Source organism: Oncorhynchus kisutch, linkage group LG23, assembly GCF_002021735.2.
Source record: "Oncorhynchus kisutch isolate 150728-3 linkage group LG23, Okis_V2, whole genome shotgun sequence".
Lineage (NCBI taxonomy): Eukaryota > Metazoa > Chordata > Actinopteri > Salmoniformes > Salmonidae > Oncorhynchus > Oncorhynchus kisutch.
In genome coordinates, this window is record NC_034196.2 from 12,896,687 (window position 1) to 12,915,445 (window position 18,759).

The following is an 18,759-nucleotide window of genomic DNA, read 5'->3' on the forward strand; positions in this document are numbered from 1 at the left end:
GGGCTGGTAGTTTGCCCCCTGTGATGCGTTGTGCAGGCCTCACTACCCTCTGGAGAGCCTTGCGGTTGTGGGAGGAGCAGTTGCCGTACCAGGCGGTGATACAGCCCGACAGGATGCTCTAGATTGTGCATCTGTAAAAGTTTGTGAGTGTTTTTGGTGACAAGCCAAATTTCTCCAGCCTCCAGAGGTTGAAGAGGCGCTGTTGCGCCTTCTTCACCATGCTGTCTGTGTGGGTGGACCATTTCAGTTTGTCAATGATGTGTACGCCGAGGAACTTAAAACTTTCCACCTTCTCCACTACTGTCCCTTCGATATGGATAGGGGGGTGCTCCCTCTGCTGTTTCCTGAAGTCCACGATCATCTCCTTTATTTTGTTGACATTGAGTGTGAGGTTGTTTTCCTGACACAACACTCTGAGGGCCCTCACCTCCTCCCTGTAGGCCGTCTCGTCATTGTTGGTAATCAAGCCTACCACTATAGTGTTGTCTGGAAACTTGATGATTGAGTTGGAGGCCAGCATGGCCATGCAGTCATGGGTGAACAGGGAGTACAGGAGAGGGCTGAGAACGCACCATTGTGGGGCCCCAGTGTTGAGGATCAGCGGGGTGGAGATGTTGTTTCCTACCCTCACCACCGGGGGGCGGCCCGTCAGAACGTCCAGGACCGAGACCCAGGGTCTTAAATGCTGAGCTGTAGTCGATGAACAGCATTCTTACATACTGTAGGTATTCCTCTTGTCCAGATGGGTTAGGGCAGTGTGATTGTGATTGCATTGTCTGTGGACCTATTGGGGCGGTAGGCAAATTGGAGTGGGTCTAGGGTGTCAGGTAGGGTGGAGGTGATATGATCCATAAAGCATATGCAACAGAACAGAAACATGTCCTCTCTCTCTCTCTCTCTCTCTCTCTCTCTCTCTCATTGTTCAGTAACCCTTGATTTGGATAGTCCATCTGTAGAGAGAGAGTGTGTGTACTGTGAGGATGTACAGCTTCCTATTGTCAACAACAGAGGGAGCCATTGGCTAAGTGCTAGGTCTGCTCTGTAACTGGTAATGTTTTCTTAGGGTAGTCTGTTTTACTGGGGGTGGGGAGTTTTTTTTGCAATCTGTGGTGAGGTTGGTTCTGTGGGGAGGTCCCAGGGAGAATTACAACCTCTTCATACCGAATTTGCAAATTGTCATTCAAGTACCGACTTTAGGGTAACAGCCTACCGGTAGGCTACTTCATTTACTACTACATACCGCCACCCTCTGGATGGGTAACTTTTTGGACAACACAAGAAAAGAGTTGATTTCCTTTTTGGAAAAAAGACTGACATATTTCCACTGGAAAGCCCTTGGAGGGATGCTGTTCATAACAACATGGAAACAAGATATGTCTTAGTCATTGTGCTTCTAAGTGTCTTCTGTTGTTGGACTTACAGCCAAGAACTAAATCCCAGCGGCAGAAATGTATGCAAAACTGAGTAAGTCATTGTGTACCTGTTTTAAATAGGTTTTATGCTTGAAATTGATGTACAAAACTATTACAGTAGCCTGATTCATGTCAGTGAAGGTAGATAAACATGCATTAAATTGTTTTAGATATGTTCAAGTTTGAGATTTTCTGAATACCCAAGCCCTTCTATTCACAGATAATCTTCCTCGGATCTCTGCTCATTTAGTCTACTGCTACATTGAGTCTTTGTGCCAGTAATTCCCTGCATTTTGAATGCTGTGACAGATTTGCATCTGAATGTGATTAGGATAATGTTCAGTGTGTAAATGTCTATTTGTCATGACTGAAATGTGATCATAACATTAGTTTGGATGGAAGGAGTTCAATTACGTTAGTTTCTATAAATCAAATACAGATGATTTCCAGATGAACTAATGTTATTTTTCTCCCTCTCAGATCTGACAGGCTCCAATGTTGTAGTGGCTGGGCACAGCAAGGAGATGAGTGCTTAATACGTGAGTACTCGAAAGCCTGTATTATCCCATTCAACAAACCTGAACCACATCATTGGGAGTAGACTCCCAAACCATTTTTCCTCTTCATTTCTAAAAGCATCATTATTTATTGTGAACTAACTTGCCCAATGCTTTTTCTTCAGCAATTTGTGAGGGTAACTTCACCTGCAAAGAAAATGAAGTTTGTGTGCGACCCCACGAATGCCGCTGTCGTCATGGTTATTTTGGAGCCACTTGTGATATGAGTAAGTTAGTTCCCTGTTCCTTCCTCACAGCAATCCTTAAAGCAGCAATCAGCAGGTGAAACAATAACAAAGTGTCCTCCCTGTCCCTGTTTCAATAAAAGCTCAAATGTATAGACAGAGCTATGGAAGCAAGTACTGACCATCCATGATATCAAAATTATAGTTGTAACCATGTTTTGAGGCTATAAAATGTTTGTCAACATTTACTTTGTTTACAAACATTGGAGTAAAACAAGCGTATATTTGTGTTTCTGATGGGGTACGACAGTTAATAAACTAAGCTCATGAGGCCTTAGTAAGTTATATTCTTCAAGAATCAATGGGTACATATAATTCATTTATACATAAGGTAAAATGGAAGTAGCAATTGCAGATTGTAATTTTGCCATTTATTTCAAGCATAAATTCCTTTGAAAGGTAGTGTAAGTCTGTTAACACTGCAGTCATTTTCACATACAGCCAGTCCAGGTAGCCTACTTCTCAGAACTAAGTAGTCTATGTCCAGAGAACTTAGTGTACAAATGATCTCTTTGTCTATACATATTTGCCTTACATCCGCTCTGTAGAATGTCCGTTTAAGTTCTGGGGGCCTGACTGCAAGGGTAAGTGTGATTGCCATCCCAACGGGAGGTGTGATGATGTCACTGGGGCCTGCACCTGTAACCCTAATCGCTGGGGGCCAAACTGTGAGCGAGCCTGCGACTGCCAGCAGGGCCAATGCAACCAGGAGACAGGCGCTTGTATGTGCTACCCAGGCTATTGGGGCCCTCAGTGCTCTAACAACTGTTACTGCAGAGTAAACTCTATGTGTGATGTGGGAACTGGCCAGTGCCACTGCCATCCTGGCTGGTATGGGAGGTACTGCGGTGCCAAGTGTGCCTGCAATGCCTCTCCGTGTGACCAGCTCACCGGTCGCTGCAAGTGTCGAGAGCATCTGTGGGGTACTCACTGCGAGCACAAGTGCCAGTGTCTCCAAGGACGCTGTAACCCGGCGGATGGATCGTGCACCTGCAAGCCAGGATTCAGAGGGAAGTTCTGCAGGGAGACGTGTCCAGCTGGATTCTACGGACAAAATTGCAGAAACAGGTGTGTGACAGCTGTGTTAGACAAAGCTGACTTACTTGAAACCACTCTGGTAGCCAGAGGTTATTTAGCTGGATAAGACATGCATGTCTTTGCTCTTTGCTCGTTCAGTCTGCTGTACGGTGCCCATTGGGGTAACCATGTGGTGAAGCTGGCAAATCTAATGTGGTTTACAAACTGTTTTGAGCTGTGAAACACCTAAAGTGTTTGGCCACCTGAAGATGTTGGCAATAAGACATCTAGTCACAAGCCAGTTTCTAACCACAAGGGAACTAGCCTTGGCTGAAAGGCTCTGGAAGAGGGAACCAACCATTTGGAAACCCTATTCCAGCATGAATATTACTGTAATGAATTTAGTTAGTCCATGCTATTCATCTTTTGTTACAATATTACTCAGGACTTGGTCTTACTGCTCTTCCAGGTGTGGTCACTGCAAAGGCCAGCAGCCCTGCAAGGTGGCAGAGGGACATTGCATCGCATGTGAAAGCGGTTGGAATGGCACCAGGTGTGACCAGATGTGTGCTCCTGGGTTCTTTGGTGAAAACTGCAAGGACGTTTGCTCATCCTGTAAAGACGGACACTTCTGCAACCGCATCGACGGAAAATGCCCCCACTGCAACCCTGGTTGGATGGGTGATCGGTAGGAATACGATTATGAGCTTCCGATCACATTCGTCATCTCTAATCAAATGTAGATAAGAAAGGCAATTACATCCCGTCTGAGTTTGTGCGTGATTTTCAACCATTTGTCTTCACAGATGTGAGGTCAAGTGTCCAAATGGAACCTATGGAGAGAACTGTGTCAATGACTGCAACAGCTGCTTCAATGGGATGTGTCACTTCGCCACAGGAAATTGTCTCTGTAATCCTGGCTTCTCTGGTGCCTAGTGAGTGCAAAGCATTTTACATGCAAATATTTAAAAAGAAAACTAATTGAATGTAACAAATAGAGAAAGTCATATGGATGGTGTCAAGACCAAATGTGAAAATTTCATCAATGAAATTTCACACTCTTTCCTATGCAGCTGTAATGTGAGCTGTTCAGCGGGTCAGTATGGGCTTAACTGTACCCAGACCTGTTCCTGCCATGACAACAACTGCAACATAGTGACTGGAGCATGCAACCTACGTAAGAACCTTTCCTAAAACAGACTTGTCTAATGTGACGAGGGAAAAAAGTGTCATGTATTATTTTTCCAGAGAGCTTATTGGTAACATATGTATCCGCCATAAAAACACACATGACAGATACATTGGGGCAAAAAAGTATTTCGTCAGCCACCAATTGTGCAAGTTCTCCTACTTAAAAAGATGAGAGAGGCCTGTAATTTTCATCATAGGTACACTTCAACTATGACAGACAAAATTAGAAAAATAAATCCAGAAAATCACATTGTAGGATTTTAATGAATTTATTTGCAAATTATGGTGGAAATTAAGTATTTGGTCACCTACAAACAAGCAAGATTTCTGGCTCTCACAGACCTGTAACTTCTTCTTTAAGAGGCTCCTCTGTCCTCCACTTGTTACCTGTATTAATGACACCTGTTTGAACTTGTTATCAGTATAAAAGACACCTGTCCACAACCTCAAACAGACACACTCCAAACTCCACTATGGTCAAGACCAAAGAGCTGTCAAAGGACACCAGAAACAAAATTTTAGACCTGCACCAGGCTGGGAAGACTGAATCTGCAATAGGTAAGCAGCTTCGTTTGAAGAAATCAACTGTGGGAGCAATTATTAGGCAATGGAAGACAGACAAGACCACTGATAATCTCCTTCGATCTGGGGCTCCATGCAAGATCTCACCCCGTGGGGTCAAAATGATCACAAGAACGGTGAGCAAAAATCCCAGAACCACACGGGGGGACCTAGTGAATGACCTGCAGAGAGCTGGGACCAAAGTAACAAAGCCTACCATCAGTAACACACTACGCCGCAAGGGACTCAAATCCTGCAGTGCCAGACGTGTCCCCCTGCTTAAGCCAGTACATGTCCAGGCCCGTCTGAAGTTTGCTAGAGAGCATTTGGATGATCCAGAAGAAGATTGTGAGAATGTCATATGGTCAGATGAAACCAAAATATAACTTTTTGGTCAAAACTCAACTTGTCGTGTTTGGAGGACAAAGAATGCTGAGTTGCATCCAAAGAACACCATACCTACTGTGAAGCATGGGGGTGAAAACATCATGCTTTGGGGCTGTGTTTCTGCAAAGAGACCAGGACGACTGATCCGTGTAAAGGAAAGAATGAATGGGGCCATGTATCGTGAGATTTTGAGTGAAAACCTCCTTCCATCAGCAAGGGCATTGAAGATGAAACGTGGCTGGGTCTTTCAGCATGACAATGATCCCAAACACACCGCCCAGGCAACAAAGGAGTGGCTTCGTAAGAAGCATTTCAAGGTCCTGGAGTGGCCTAGCCAGTCTCCAGATCTCAACCCCATAGAACATCTTTGGAGGGAGTTGAAAGTCTGTGTTGCCCAGCAACAGCCTCAAAACATCACTGCTCTAGAGGAGATCTGCATGGAGGAATGGGCCAAAATACCAGCAACAGTGTGTGAAAACCTTGTGAAGACTTACAGAAAACGTTTGACCTTTGTCATTGCCAACAAAGGGTATATAACAAAGTATTGAGATAAACTTTTGTTATTGACCAAATACTTATTTTCCACCATAATTTGCAAATAAATTCATTCAAAATCCTACAATGTGATTTTCTAATTTTGTCTGTCATAGTTGAAGTGTACCTATGATGAAAATTACAGGCCTCTCATCTTTTTAAGTGGGAGAACTTGCACAATTGTTGGCTGACTAAATACTTTTGTGCCCCACTGTATTTCTTTTTAAAAGGAGTCTATTCTGTGGCAAGTGGGACAGATGTATGACCTCTGCTCTTTGAACAGAGCCTAACCAGAGGATGGGTGTGATGGCAGCAGGGGTGCTGGTCACCTGTCTCCTGCTCCTCTCCTTGCTGTGTTGCTGCTGCGTCTGCAGACAGAACGAGTAAGAATGATTGTTGTTTGTATTGGGGCACAATAAATATATTGTCACATTAGCTGAAGTTAAATTTATACTTCACATCTTCTTTGGTTTCTCTGTTGATTGCATTTAGCCCTGAGAAAAGGTCCAAAAGAAGACTATGTGGAGGGTTCACACGAATCAGCTCTAAACTTCCTCATATCCCACTGAGACGGCAGAAGCTACCCAACGTTGTTGGTAGGTCCTTCCTGCACAAACTCAATGAATGTTAACGTAAGTTTTCACTGGGTTCTCATGATTGACGATAAACCAGTCCAATACCCAAAGATAGTTCTCTCCTAAATCAAAGTAGCATCCCTTCTCCTTGGTTTTTTGCTTTGCCTGCTCTCTGAATGTCTGTGACAGTGAACTCAGCGTCTATTTAAAACCATACTTAAACAGCGTCCTGCTTGCCCCCTCTTCACCCTCCCCATTTCTCTACATTCCATCGAGGGCCCCTCTAGACCACCGACAGGAAGTGTCAAAAATGATCTTAACCTGCAATTTCTCTCTACTGGAACAGGGGCAGCGGGGCTAGAAGGGGGATGTTTGGGCTGGGTGGACTGATGTATGACACAGGAAGTCAGGGGGAAATATAAGGTCCCATGTGTAACACAATTTCTTTGAAGGGACAAAATGTAGTGAAGGATTATTGTTGTTAACAAATAAGTTCAAATCTGTAGCGAATGTAGGCTCTAACTGTTAAGAGGCTAAGTGTTTGCTCGGTTTCTGTTCTCCACAGTGTCCCACCATGACCCTGAGAATACTTTCAACTGTAGTTTCATTGAGCCCCCCTCTGCAGTGGAGCAACCCACCGCCTCCGGGTCATCCAGAGCGTCCTTCTCTTCCGTAGAGACCACAGAGGACGGACATGTCTATGCTGTGCCTGACGGTGGGTATCCCAGACTAAATCTTCCCTGTCACTCCTGCATGATAAGAGTGCTGCATTAAAACCCCCTCTGTCTGTTCTCTCTGTGACAATGACACCTGTCTATCCTAGAACCTTCATTTCAGCAGGTGATGGGAATTCGTTAAGGCAAATTATTGTCCAAAATATGTGAAGGAAGGTTACATTTTTTACATTGAGCTCCGATAATGATGGGAATGTCATTCCAAAAACAAGAGATCATTTTGGAATGACAGAACATTATGAGGTGATGAGTCATTGGCTGCACAAAACGTTTTGTTTTTGTATGATTCACAGATTTTCTGCAATGACTAGATTTTTGTCAAAACAACTGCTGCATAGTCATATCCGGTGTAAGATCCAGAGGGTGATGTGTAAACTACAGTTCTTGATAGATCATAATTTCACTGATCTGCCCTAAATACACTGCCTAATCTGCTGCAGTATCATCCAATTAAAGCCCTTGCTTCTAAAGTAAGCATGAACAGGAAAATGTTAATAGTAGGTAATCCAGTACTTAAAACATTCCCAAAGCATTTGTGTTTGTTTCCTTAACATCTTTAGAGCTGAAGGGTCGGAGTCGGATTCTGATGATCTTTTATTTAATTGAATAAAAATGTATGTTTGAATTTCTCTCGCCCTTTCTCTCACCCTCTGAGAAGAGAACAAAAATAAAGGGGACAGAATCAACACAACAGAGACTACAGTCCTAGCTGATGATGATGTCTCTGAGGTAGACACATTGCCGGAGGACAGGGATATGACTGAGCAGGCTTCAGTTAACACCAGTGAGCTGCCACTCCAGAAGTCATCAGAGAGTGAGGGCTCCTGCAGTGGCACAGAGTCAGCCACCAGCACCCTCTGCCTCAGGGTCTCTGCCCCTCAGCCACCACAGCAGTCCAGCAAGGAGCCAGAGAACAATGGCGGGTCAAACAATGTCAAATATAATGGAAAGCCTATAGCTGCTGAGAGGATTAAACCACAGCCACCAGACCCCTCCACCAAGCCCAAGCTCTCATGGATCCATGCATCTCCTGGGCCAAATCAGAATCAGATAAGTCAGGAAGAGACTGTGGCCGAGGATAACATTTGTTCCAGAAAGAAAGCCAGCAAGCAGCAAGCTCCCAACGCCCCAGAGTCTGCAGGTACAGATGGGGCCAGCTCCCTAGGTGAGAAGAAGCCTAATAAAAGCAGACCAGGTCTGTTGCAGATAGAGCACATCAATGGGGCAGTGCAGAGTGTCCTGAGGAAAATGGGCAATTTCCGTGTTGACCGGAAAGCTGCAATCCCCAAAGAGTCCCCAGAGAAGAGGCCCAGCTTATCCCTAAACAGGGAGGTTAACCAACCAAACATACACTCTGAGGTAGCCTCTCTCTTAACTGCTCAGCTGAAGGAGAAGACTCAGAGCCTGAACAGGAGCGAGGCCGGCAGCTGTGAAGAGAGCCTGTCTCACCTCCAGGCCCAGAGAAAGAAGCCAACCCCGCCCCAAAAGACCTCGGGCACCCAGCCTGGAGCTGGAAAGGATTTGCTTCCCACATCCGACAGCTCACAGAAGCCTCTGCCAGATAGTCCATCTAAAGAAGCCAAATACCAAGAGAAACAAGACTCTAACAACTCTGAAAGCAGCTCAGATAAGGGAGAACCCAAAAATAAGACCCCAATGAAAAAGCCTCCTCGGAAAAAGAGCAAGGAAGGTAATGTAGACTCAAAAATACAGACTACAGCTCCAAAGGTTGCAGTGATGCCACCAAAGGCTTCAAATTAGCACAGCCAGTCTGGATGTTTCTCAATTCTGGAAAAACAATGACGCACATGTTGTGATGCTTGAAATAATTGATTGGACACATGTTTCATTGTGTTTAGCACCAAATCAAATTAAAGATGGAATCTTTTCCCTTGGGTGGATGTTTTTGATCTTGAGAAATGTTATTATACAATGCAGTATTCTTTATAACTTTTTATATTCCTTCACTTTAGTTATTGTCAAATCAATATATTAGTAAAAGTGCTAAGACATCAGAATAATTATTTACCCTCGTTATTTTATTCATTTTCTAATTTGTTCATATCGAATAGACCAAACACCCCAAAATCTGGATTTTGCATCTCACATATCTAATCAATATTTTAATTTGGAAAGTCGATCCCACTGCCCAGAACTTTGGAGCCACGACAGGGCCTCAGACAAACAAGAGGTGTGGTGTATTGATGGTGGAACAGTCTGGGGTCTGTGTAGAGGGCCCTGTGGCTGTCTGACACATGTGCTACAGTTGTGTGTGTGTGTGTGCAGTTTGTTTGGGGAGAATGATAGACTTTGAGGCAGCTGTAAAGACTACAGAAGATCATATGGTGTTTAATTGAATCCAGACTGTTGGCACCGGTCATCCTGAATCCATGATGTGACCCGCTTAGACAGGAACATCTCTCCCTTTGCTATCAGGAGTCACAGACAAAGCAAAGACACGTTTAGGAGCAGCAAGGTCCTGAAAATAAGTTATTAAACGTAAAGAAGTAACATTGCAAGTAAGTAAGATTTGCAGATCACTTGAAATAATACAGGAACATGTCCTCACAGACCAGCTGCCTTGTTGTGAACATTAGATCATAATGAAACGCATTTATAGAGGCTCCAATGGTGGAGTGTACAAACATTCTTTCAAGGCATGACTGTGTGCATTGTTGCACGCATAGGCGTCTATACATCATTATTTCATTCTAGAAGTTTTACTGTGGAAAAGGGATTGGGACTAGTGGTGGGAAGGGGACTAGAATTACGTTTCGACTGCCTGTTTAAACATCTCCGTGTAGCTTGGTCTGTAACTGAATGCCAGGCCTTGAGAAGCAACCGCCAACTCAATCCTGTCCCAGAATCCTCTTGGGAGACAGTGGTTAGCATAGAGACACCCTTTGAAAGCATTAACATCTTGTAGCCATTACATCGATGGAAAAACATTTACGACTTGAGGAAAAAAAGCAAATATTTTGCGCTAAGCAAAGCAGAAAACCTAGAGTGATAACACCTAAACATCAGTATGACCTAATTGGAAACCTTGGTCTCAGAAAAACATAAGTTGTTACCTAAATATGGTTTGAATTTGTTGTCTTAATATATTTTTGGAATGCCAAGATGGTACATGATCATTCACTGAGAATTGTATTTTCTGAAATTTTTTATAAAAAAATATGACTTTGGATATGGGCCATACATGTGTTAGATTCTAAGTTCTGGTACAAATCCAGTTGGACACCAAAGGAAGCTCAGACTAGATTTATTCCATCCAAACTGAATGCTGCAGCTGCATAGCACACAATTTACATAAGCATATATTTATGCCTTCCGATTAGGAGTCACCTCCTCGTCTATCGAGGATAAACAATCAGTGTTGCTGGGCAATAACTAAGTATGTTCCTCCTATTGGTGTTCCAGAACCTTCATGAGCAGGGATGTGTACATGTGTGTGCGTTAAGACTACAGTTGGAGTATTGTTGGGATGGGCCCCTCTAGCCCCCCTCCCAGAGGTTTCTTCTCTCTTCAAATTTCTCCTCACCTCAATGTTAAACTCCACGTCCCTCACTGCCCTAGTTCCACAGAATCTCGCCTGACCTTACCAGGAACTGAGAGTCAGCTGTGGCTCTTTACCTACTTTCTTAGAAATATGAATATACAACAATAACATGTGGACATAGACACTTTCTGCACTTCCCTTTGTCCCAGCAATAACACTCTCCGGCTCCAACATCCTAACCAATAACACATTATTACTACTAATAAGCAGATTATGCAATTACCAACGGACTGATTATGCAACTAAAAACTGTCTCAAGTCAAATACATGGCTCCAAAAGTACTGTATATAACACCACAAGCAAATGGCAGGACTTTTCTATGGGAATGACTACATGATTGCGAGTGTCTAGTCACTGTGGTATGAATGGGATGGTGGGAACCTTCTGTGTAGGCAACGCTACACCATGATCTCTTCATTTTCTCTGTTCTCCGAAACAGGAATGGAAAGTACAGACATCATGAAATATCATAATTGGAAACCAGCACAGGCAACCCAGAATGAACAGACATGATCATAGCCAGGACAAGTGTTATGATGTGACTCATCAAAGAGGGAATTTCCTTTGTATATTGTGTAAGAACTTTCTATCAGTCACATGGTCATATTGGAGCCACTCAAATATGGGTGTCAATCAATATGTGCCACAATAAACTGGAAAAAGCTGCTATCGTCGCCAACATGTAGGACAAAGCAAACGTTATCTCATTTCTGCAAGCAATACCAAAACTGGCTCCATCTTTCCATGCGAACATACTTGTTCTGCTAACAGTCAAATTCATTGTCCGTCAGGACCACATTCTAGTCTTCTTGAACTCATCATTTATTCTCTGGACACAATCACAACATCCACAATAAAACTGCTCATGATCTCTCTCTACCCCCAGAGATTATACTTGACCAGAATCCGCAATCTGGCTGTATAGCATTCATTTTAGTGTCCATGCAGGTGCTCTGACTACATGTTTATACTATAGAAAAATGGGTCAAAACATCTGGGTTGTACCAATGATTTATATAAACCATGGATTGCAGATGCTATGCATTGGCCATTGAGAGGCTTTGAAGCCACCTGTCGGCCATATTGGCACTCCCCAGTAGAAGCAGTCCTCCATAGGAATTAATGGAATTCTACAGTATTTCAATGCAATGTTTCAAGGACAAAATTACATGTACAAGTATTTCTTTATTGTAGTGGCGACATCAACATTAGTAATCTCAAGATAAATAATACTTTCATTTTTATGTTTAGCTGACTAAATATAATTTAAAAGTATGCATTAAGGTGTCTGTAACTGGGGCGGCAGGTAGCCTAGTGGTTGGGGCGGCAGGTAGCCTAGTGGTTGAGGCAGCTGTTCCTAGGCCGTCATTGAAAATAAGAATTTGTTCTTAACTGACTTGTCTGGTTAAATAAAGGTAAAATAAAAATAAATAAAAAAATCACAGTGGGCCAGTAACCAAAATGGTTGCTGGATCAAATCCTTGAGCTGACAAGGTAAAAATACGTTGTTCTACCCCTGAACAAGGCAGTTAACCCACTCTTCCCCGGCAAGGCCATCATTGTTAATACAAATTTGTTCTTAACTGACTTGCCTGGTTAAATATTTTTTTTAAATGAAATGTAAAAATTTATAAATATATTTCTATAGCTTCCAAAATATTTTTTACAATGGAGGGGGAGTGCCAAGATGGAGGCACTATTGCATATATAAATCATTGGGTTGTACCGACCTTAGATGTGGGATATAAAGCTTTACATAAACAGCACATGGATAAAAATAGATGGATGCTGAATGGACTACAAAAAGAGGGAATTGCTCCATCTGCTGGACACTGTCTTCCTCGAGTTACCTACTATTGCTGGGTAAAAGAAATGCCTGAAACTAATATAAAACGCAACATGTAAAATGTTGGTCCCATGTTTCATGAGCTGAAATAAAATATACCAAAAAAACTTGCATACACACCAAAGGCTTCTCAAATTTTGAGCACAAATGTATTTATCCCCCTTATCTCCCCTTTAACTATTCCCCAGGTCGTTGCTGCAAATGAGAACGTGTTCTCACTCAACTTACCTGATAAAATAGCGGATAAATTAAACAAATTTAAAAATGTACATCCACTGCCAAGATATCTTGATTTTTCAATTTAACTAGGCAAGTCAGTTAAGATCAAATTCTTATTTACAATGACAGCTTACCAGGGAACAGTGGGGTAACATCCTTGTTCAGGGGCAGAATGACAGAATTGTGCCATGTCAGCTCAGGGATTCGATCCAACAAACATTCGGTTACAGGCCCAACGCTCTAACCACTAGGCTACCTGCTGCCCCGACAATCCATCCACATGACAGGTGTGGCAAATCAAGAAGCTGATTAAACAGCATGGTCATTACACAGGTGCACCTTGTGCTGGGGACTATAAAAGGTCACTAAAATATGCAGTTGTGACACACAACACAATGCCACAGATGTGCCACGTTTTGTGGTAGCTGAAATTGGCATGCTGATGGCAGGAATGTTCACCAGAGCTGTTGCCAGAGAATTGAATGTTCATTTCTCTATCATAAGCCGTCTGTCATTTTAGAGAATTTGGCAGTACGTCCAACCGGCCTCACAACCGCAGACCACATGTACCACGCCAGCCAAGGACCTCCACATCCGGCTTCTTCACCTGTGGAATCGTCTGAGACCAGCCACCCGGACAGCTGATGAAACTCAAGAGTATTCCTGTCTATAATAAAGCCCTTTTGTGGGGGAAAACTCATTCTGATTGGCTGTGCCTGGCTCCCAAGTGGGTGGGCCCATGCCCTCCCAGGCTTTTTCATGGCTGCACCCCTGCCCAATCATGTGAAATCCATAGATTAAGCCCAAATTAATTTATTTACATTGACTGATTTCCTTATATGAACTGTAACTTAAAATAATTGAAACAGTTTAGTTTGTATTTTTCTTCAGTGTCGATCCCATTACATACTGGTCTTGACGAGAAGAAAAGAAAACTGTTTGGGGATCTCTTCTGCACTGTTCTACCAATCCCATAAATGTGGAGAAGATTGAGTGTCACCTTATTAACATTCAAAAAGTTGCTTCACAGGCTCTTTCCATTTCCCCTGAAAAACTGAACAACCGGTCGTTGGGGACTGAGGCTGTGTGTTACCCAACAGAGCCAGACCTGGCTGTCACACCTGTGACCATAGATCAATTCTCCCAGTGAGGGAAACCAAAGACAGCAGTGCCTTGTGAGCGAACGGTTACCGACAACCATCTTCTGATATTCTGATAAATAACCTTTGGGGTTCTCTCATTTTGGCAAAAGTCTGTCCTCCCTCACCAAGAGTGTTTCAATTCAGAAGATGGGCCTTTTATTAAATTAGCTCACCTCCTGCCTCCTCTCAACTCCTTTTGAAAAGGTCAAAGTTAAATTGAGAGTGATAGCGGATGGAAATGCACTTGCTTGAAATGAGACAGGCAATTCTGTGGAGAAGGACAAACTCCTGTGTCCTCTCTTGCCTGTTTGAACAGGTAAAAGATAACCAAGGCGAGACGGCGGAAAGTGGACACATCCGCTTGTATGAAATGGCTCCTCCAAATGAGACTCAAGTACAGTCGATGATTATCTAGCTACTTATCTGATTCTACAAATCAAAACATGTTTATGTTGAATTTATTAACAGTTTTAAAGTATCAGCATTTACAAATGGTGAGGGAGAGGAGATCAGGCAAATTACATTTACAGGAGAACCTCCACAAAAGGCAACTTATGTTTACAGGGGTGAAGCACAAATAAAATGTGTAAAGTGATCCAAACAAATAAAAGTTAGTAGGCAAACAGAGTGTCCTAACGAATTGACACATTCCTCTACCACATCGATTTCCGGGTCACAGAGGAGGACTGAGGCAAGAGGATGGTCTTTTTTTCCCATAAGAGAATCTCCCATGGTCCTCCCTTAATCCTTCTGGCAAGGAAGCACAGGTATATTCTACCTGAATAGACAAGTGTATCCTACCCCCTTTGAATCAGCTATTATTTTCCCGAAGGAGAAGAGCATGCAGACATTTAAGAACAATATGCTACTTAACCCTTTATTAAATGTATTGCACAACTAGATACAGGGTGGAATCCTAAAATAAATGTAAGTAATTTGCCTGATGCGCAATTGGAGTAATTTCATACAAGCGGATGTGTCCACTTTGTCTTCTCACAGGCTCACCTTGACCTGTTCAAAAGGAGGCTAGAGAGGACACAGAAGTTGAGCTAATCTAATTAGGAATAGGCCTGTGTTTCTTCTTGGACTGACTGAAGGATAAACCCAGTGCTGTTGACCTTTGAACTGTATTGGATTTGCGCTTTCTTTGACTTGTGGATAGGTGCCATTTATGACGTTTGCATGCTTCTCACAGCATCCATTAATAACACTATTCAATAAGTCCATAGTCATACCGAATGGCAACACAATCAGGTCTCATTACCAGTTATGGGATCCTAATAAATAGAAAAATGGGCCAAATATTACTGCCCCCACAGTCCCAAGTTATTGATGTGCAATGCAAAACAATCTCCACGACAGAACTCTACAGCACTGTACTAAAGTGATTAACTAGACATCTTGTTACCTTCTACAACGCAATGCTAAAATAGTAGATGTGGTGGGGTAACAGTGTGCAATATCTAACAAGAGACAAATGTCCAGTACAGTTGATGGCGAGCTAGCTTACTTAACTGATTCTACAAATCAAAACATGTTTCCTTTGAATGCATTAACAGTTTTAAAGTATCAGCACATTTACAAATGGTGAGGGAGAGGAGATCACAGTATACAAGGTCAAGTTGAAACACTTCCATGTTTTGATCAGTCTTTTTTTAAAGTCCCATGCCATGGAGTTTCTGATAGCGAACAATCGGCTTCGCAGTGACAGGTCAATGCAGGTGATGGTTCACGAAGACCGACTCAGGAATGGAAATTGAAGTGTGGCGTTTGCTTCATTTCTGCCGCAACATAAGGCCACTTCTTTATTCCTCGTTTTGGTATTTGATGTGTTTCCAGAGTTTCTACGAACCAAACACAACATTGAAAGTTGGATCACACGTATAACTCATGCTGTATCCCAACTATGGAGAGAATTTTGCTGAACAAACAAGTTAAAAGGACATAAGCAATCATAAGCAATACACAATCAAAATTTGCGCACAATACTAGAGTGCTTCAATTCACATACACTGCTGCTGCGCATATGCCAACTTAATAGTCATGAGAATCTATAACAATATTATTGGCACTGACAGTATTATCAACACTAAATATACATGTCACAATTCCAGAACTAACAAGTGTACAAAACATATTTTCGCCCAATGTATCCGCTCAGACACGAGAAACGTACTTTCTAATTTGACGCCACGGCCCGTCTGCGCTCTTTCACTACAAGTGCAATCGAGTGACAGTTCAAAACTACTCGGAACTGGGAACCTCCGAATTCTGAGAGTCCAAAACAACTGGGTACTCGGGAAAAAAAGGGTGCTCTGACTGGAATTCCAGCTCGGGAACTCGTTATACACGCGTTATACAACTCCGACTTGGAAGACCATTCAAATCGTTTTTTCCGAGTTCCCAGTTGTTTTTTTAAAGTCGGTGATTTTCGAGTTCTGTGTTCCCAGTTGTTTTGAACGCGGCATCATTCCAGCGCGTAAAACACTTTTCGTTTGATTTGGGCTTTACGCCAACCATTTGGCAGTTGTCCTAAGCAATGTCGGGCAATAGACTTACCCCCCGATTCAATTGCTCGAATATGGCATCTCCTCCTTGGTCAAATATTCTTTCAAAAAACACTGCTGCGAACATGATGGTAATGGCAAAAGTAGATGTTCTCCTGAAGAGCATATTGTAGACTCCTTTCGCAAGCGACATGTTGGCTGGCCGTGATTAGAGAAAGGGGGAAATAACGTCAGAATAACGGAAACCGAAGTGTATGATGGGAAATTACATTGTAAACATCTAGGTCATATCCTTGTGCGCCAAAGGAAATTTTAAAACAAAATCCTGACGATAAATACATGGTCTTTAAAAAAAAACGTACTTGTCTAACAAATATAAGTACAACAAACTGCGGTGCACCTCAAGATGGAAAGATATCAAACGTGCTACAGAGAGGACTCCAACCTGTAGCAAAGATTATGGATATAGTGACAAGATACAATTTATTTCACCTTTATTTAACCAGGTGAAATAAATTGTATCTTGTCACTATATCCATAATCTTTGCTACAGGTTGGAGTCCTCTCTGTAGCACGTTTGATATCTTTCCATCTTGAGGTGCACCGCAGTTTGTTGTACTTATATTTGATATCAAACGTGCTACAGAGAGGACTCCAACCTGTAGCAAAGATTATGGATATAGTGACAAGATACAATACATCTCCGGACTAACAATGGGAGTCGTTGTCCACATAGCAGCACGGCGGGTTGCTTATCCTTTATTTGGATTGGTGGATACAGCTCATTATTGTAATCTAATTTTAAATATTCAAGGAGGGTGACGTCAATCGAGAGAGATGCTATGCTACTAGCCTCATACTATGAATATGCAGAGCCATCTCCGATATGAAGTGTTTTTTCTCAAGTTGCCAGGATGTTACGTGTGCTACTTATATAAGTACAGTCGTAACAACTTAAGCATTACTGAACTTCTATTAGATCAAATAAACCTCATGCAGCAAATAAGTGATGCATTTTTTATTGTTGGCCAAATTCGACACTCAATTGACCTCCATACAAAAACTTGCTTGGTGGGCAAAAAAAACGCTGCCTACTGGAAGGAAGCAAATTTTCCACTGAGTTGGGCGTCTCTGCGTCTCCACATGTAGTCTAGGTCAAGAGAGAAATAAAGAGGACTCATCTTTATATCTGTGCCATTATATCTGTGCCACGGTGGAGATGTCATGATACCCATAAAACCTAGCAGTCAAACAGGGAAATAGTTCCAAACGGTTTCCACCATTAATTTTTCCCCCAATAGGGAATTATAGACAAAAAAAAACAAGAAAAATGTGCTTTCTGGTTTGCTTGATATAAGGAATGTGAAATGATTTACACTTTTACTTTTGATATTTAAGTATATTTTAGCAATTACTTTTGATACTTAAGTATATCTAAAAACCCAAATACCTTTACTCAAATAGCATTTTACTAGGTGACTTTTACTTGAGTGATTTGGGTACTTTTCCCACAACTGCCTGGCGTGACGTTTTGATAACCATGTAAATCTTTCTCTAGCCGACACCTTGCTAACATGAGATAGTTAATCCAGAGATTCTTACCTTTGACTCGATTCGGGCAGTCTGTCCCAATCACCATGGTATTTGTAGTTCTTTATGATAGCCACATTAGCAGCTAATTAGCATTTCATTTTTTGCGTGTAAATACAGGTGAATATATTGATAAGTAACCTTTGAGAGTTTTACACGGTTATCAAAATGTCACACCAGGGTAAGCCTACACAAAACACAGCCCTTAAGTGTTTCTAAAATCCATTATAAAATGAATGGTTGACAGCATTGGGCAGCGCCATTGAGGCTACAACCCATAGGAATACCCACTATTTTAAAATGGCAGAAGCATGGTGGAAGCCCTCAATGGCGCTGCCTACGCTAATATTGCCTTTTGGCCACTAGAGGCCTTCATCATTCTCTACAGGTAGGTTTTCCTGTTTGGGAAAAGGCCATATAGTGGAACTGGAAAGAGACCCAGAAATGAATAAGTGGTCGATGAGTTTGTCAATTCGTTAGTAGGCAAACAGAAGACAGTCCCCCCCCCCCTCCTGAATTTCCACCTTTTTGGAAGTATGCTTGGGGTCATTGTCCATTTAGAAGACCCATTTGCAACCAAGCTTTAACTTCCTGACTGATGTCTTGAGATGTTGCTTCAATATATCCACATCTTTTTCCCTCCTCATGATGCCATTTATTTTGTGAAGTGCACCAGTTC

At 42.4% G+C, this 18,759-nt stretch overlaps 1 protein-coding gene and 1 long non-coding RNA gene across 2 annotated transcripts; one reads left to right on the top strand and one right to left on the bottom strand.

Moving 5' to 3' along the window:
* Positions 1–1,111: 1,111 nt before the first annotated feature.
* Positions 1,112–9,109, top strand: LOC109868592 (scavenger receptor class F member 2). The gene is made up of 11 exons (XM_020458264.2): positions 1,112–1,464; positions 1,893–1,951; positions 2,095–2,196; positions 2,763–3,282; positions 3,701–3,919; positions 4,038–4,166; positions 4,305–4,408; positions 6,188–6,287; positions 6,397–6,500; positions 7,045–7,194; positions 7,872–9,109. Exons 1-11 carry the CDS (start codon positions 1,361–1,363, stop codon positions 8,972–8,974), a joined length of 2,694 nt encoding a protein of 897 aa, XP_020313853.1. The 5' UTR covers positions 1,112–1,360; the 3' UTR covers positions 8,975–9,109.
* A 4,529-nt stretch (positions 9,110–13,638) lies between these two features.
* Positions 13,639–16,744, bottom strand: LOC116356535 (uncharacterized). Its single transcript, XR_004204937.1, has 2 exons — positions 16,543–16,744; positions 13,639–15,827 (listed from the first exon to the last, which is right to left on the bottom strand). It is a non-coding gene; the product is annotated as an uncharacterized LOC116356535 (long non-coding RNA).
* Positions 16,745–18,759: the final 2,015 nt, after the last annotated feature.

Coding starts and splice junctions, on each gene's coding strand:
- LOC109868592 (XM_020458264.2), top strand. CDS start 1,361: ATGGAAACAAGATATGTCTTAGTCATTGTGCTTCTAAGTGTCTTCTGT. Junction 1,465..1,892: donor AGAAATGTATGCAAAACTGA/GTAAGTCATTGT, acceptor TCTCCCTCTCAG/ATCTGACAGGCTCCAATGTT. Junction 4,409..6,187: donor GACTGGAGCATGCAACCTAC/GTAAGAACCTTT, acceptor CTCTTTGAACAG/AGCCTAACCAGAGGATGGGT.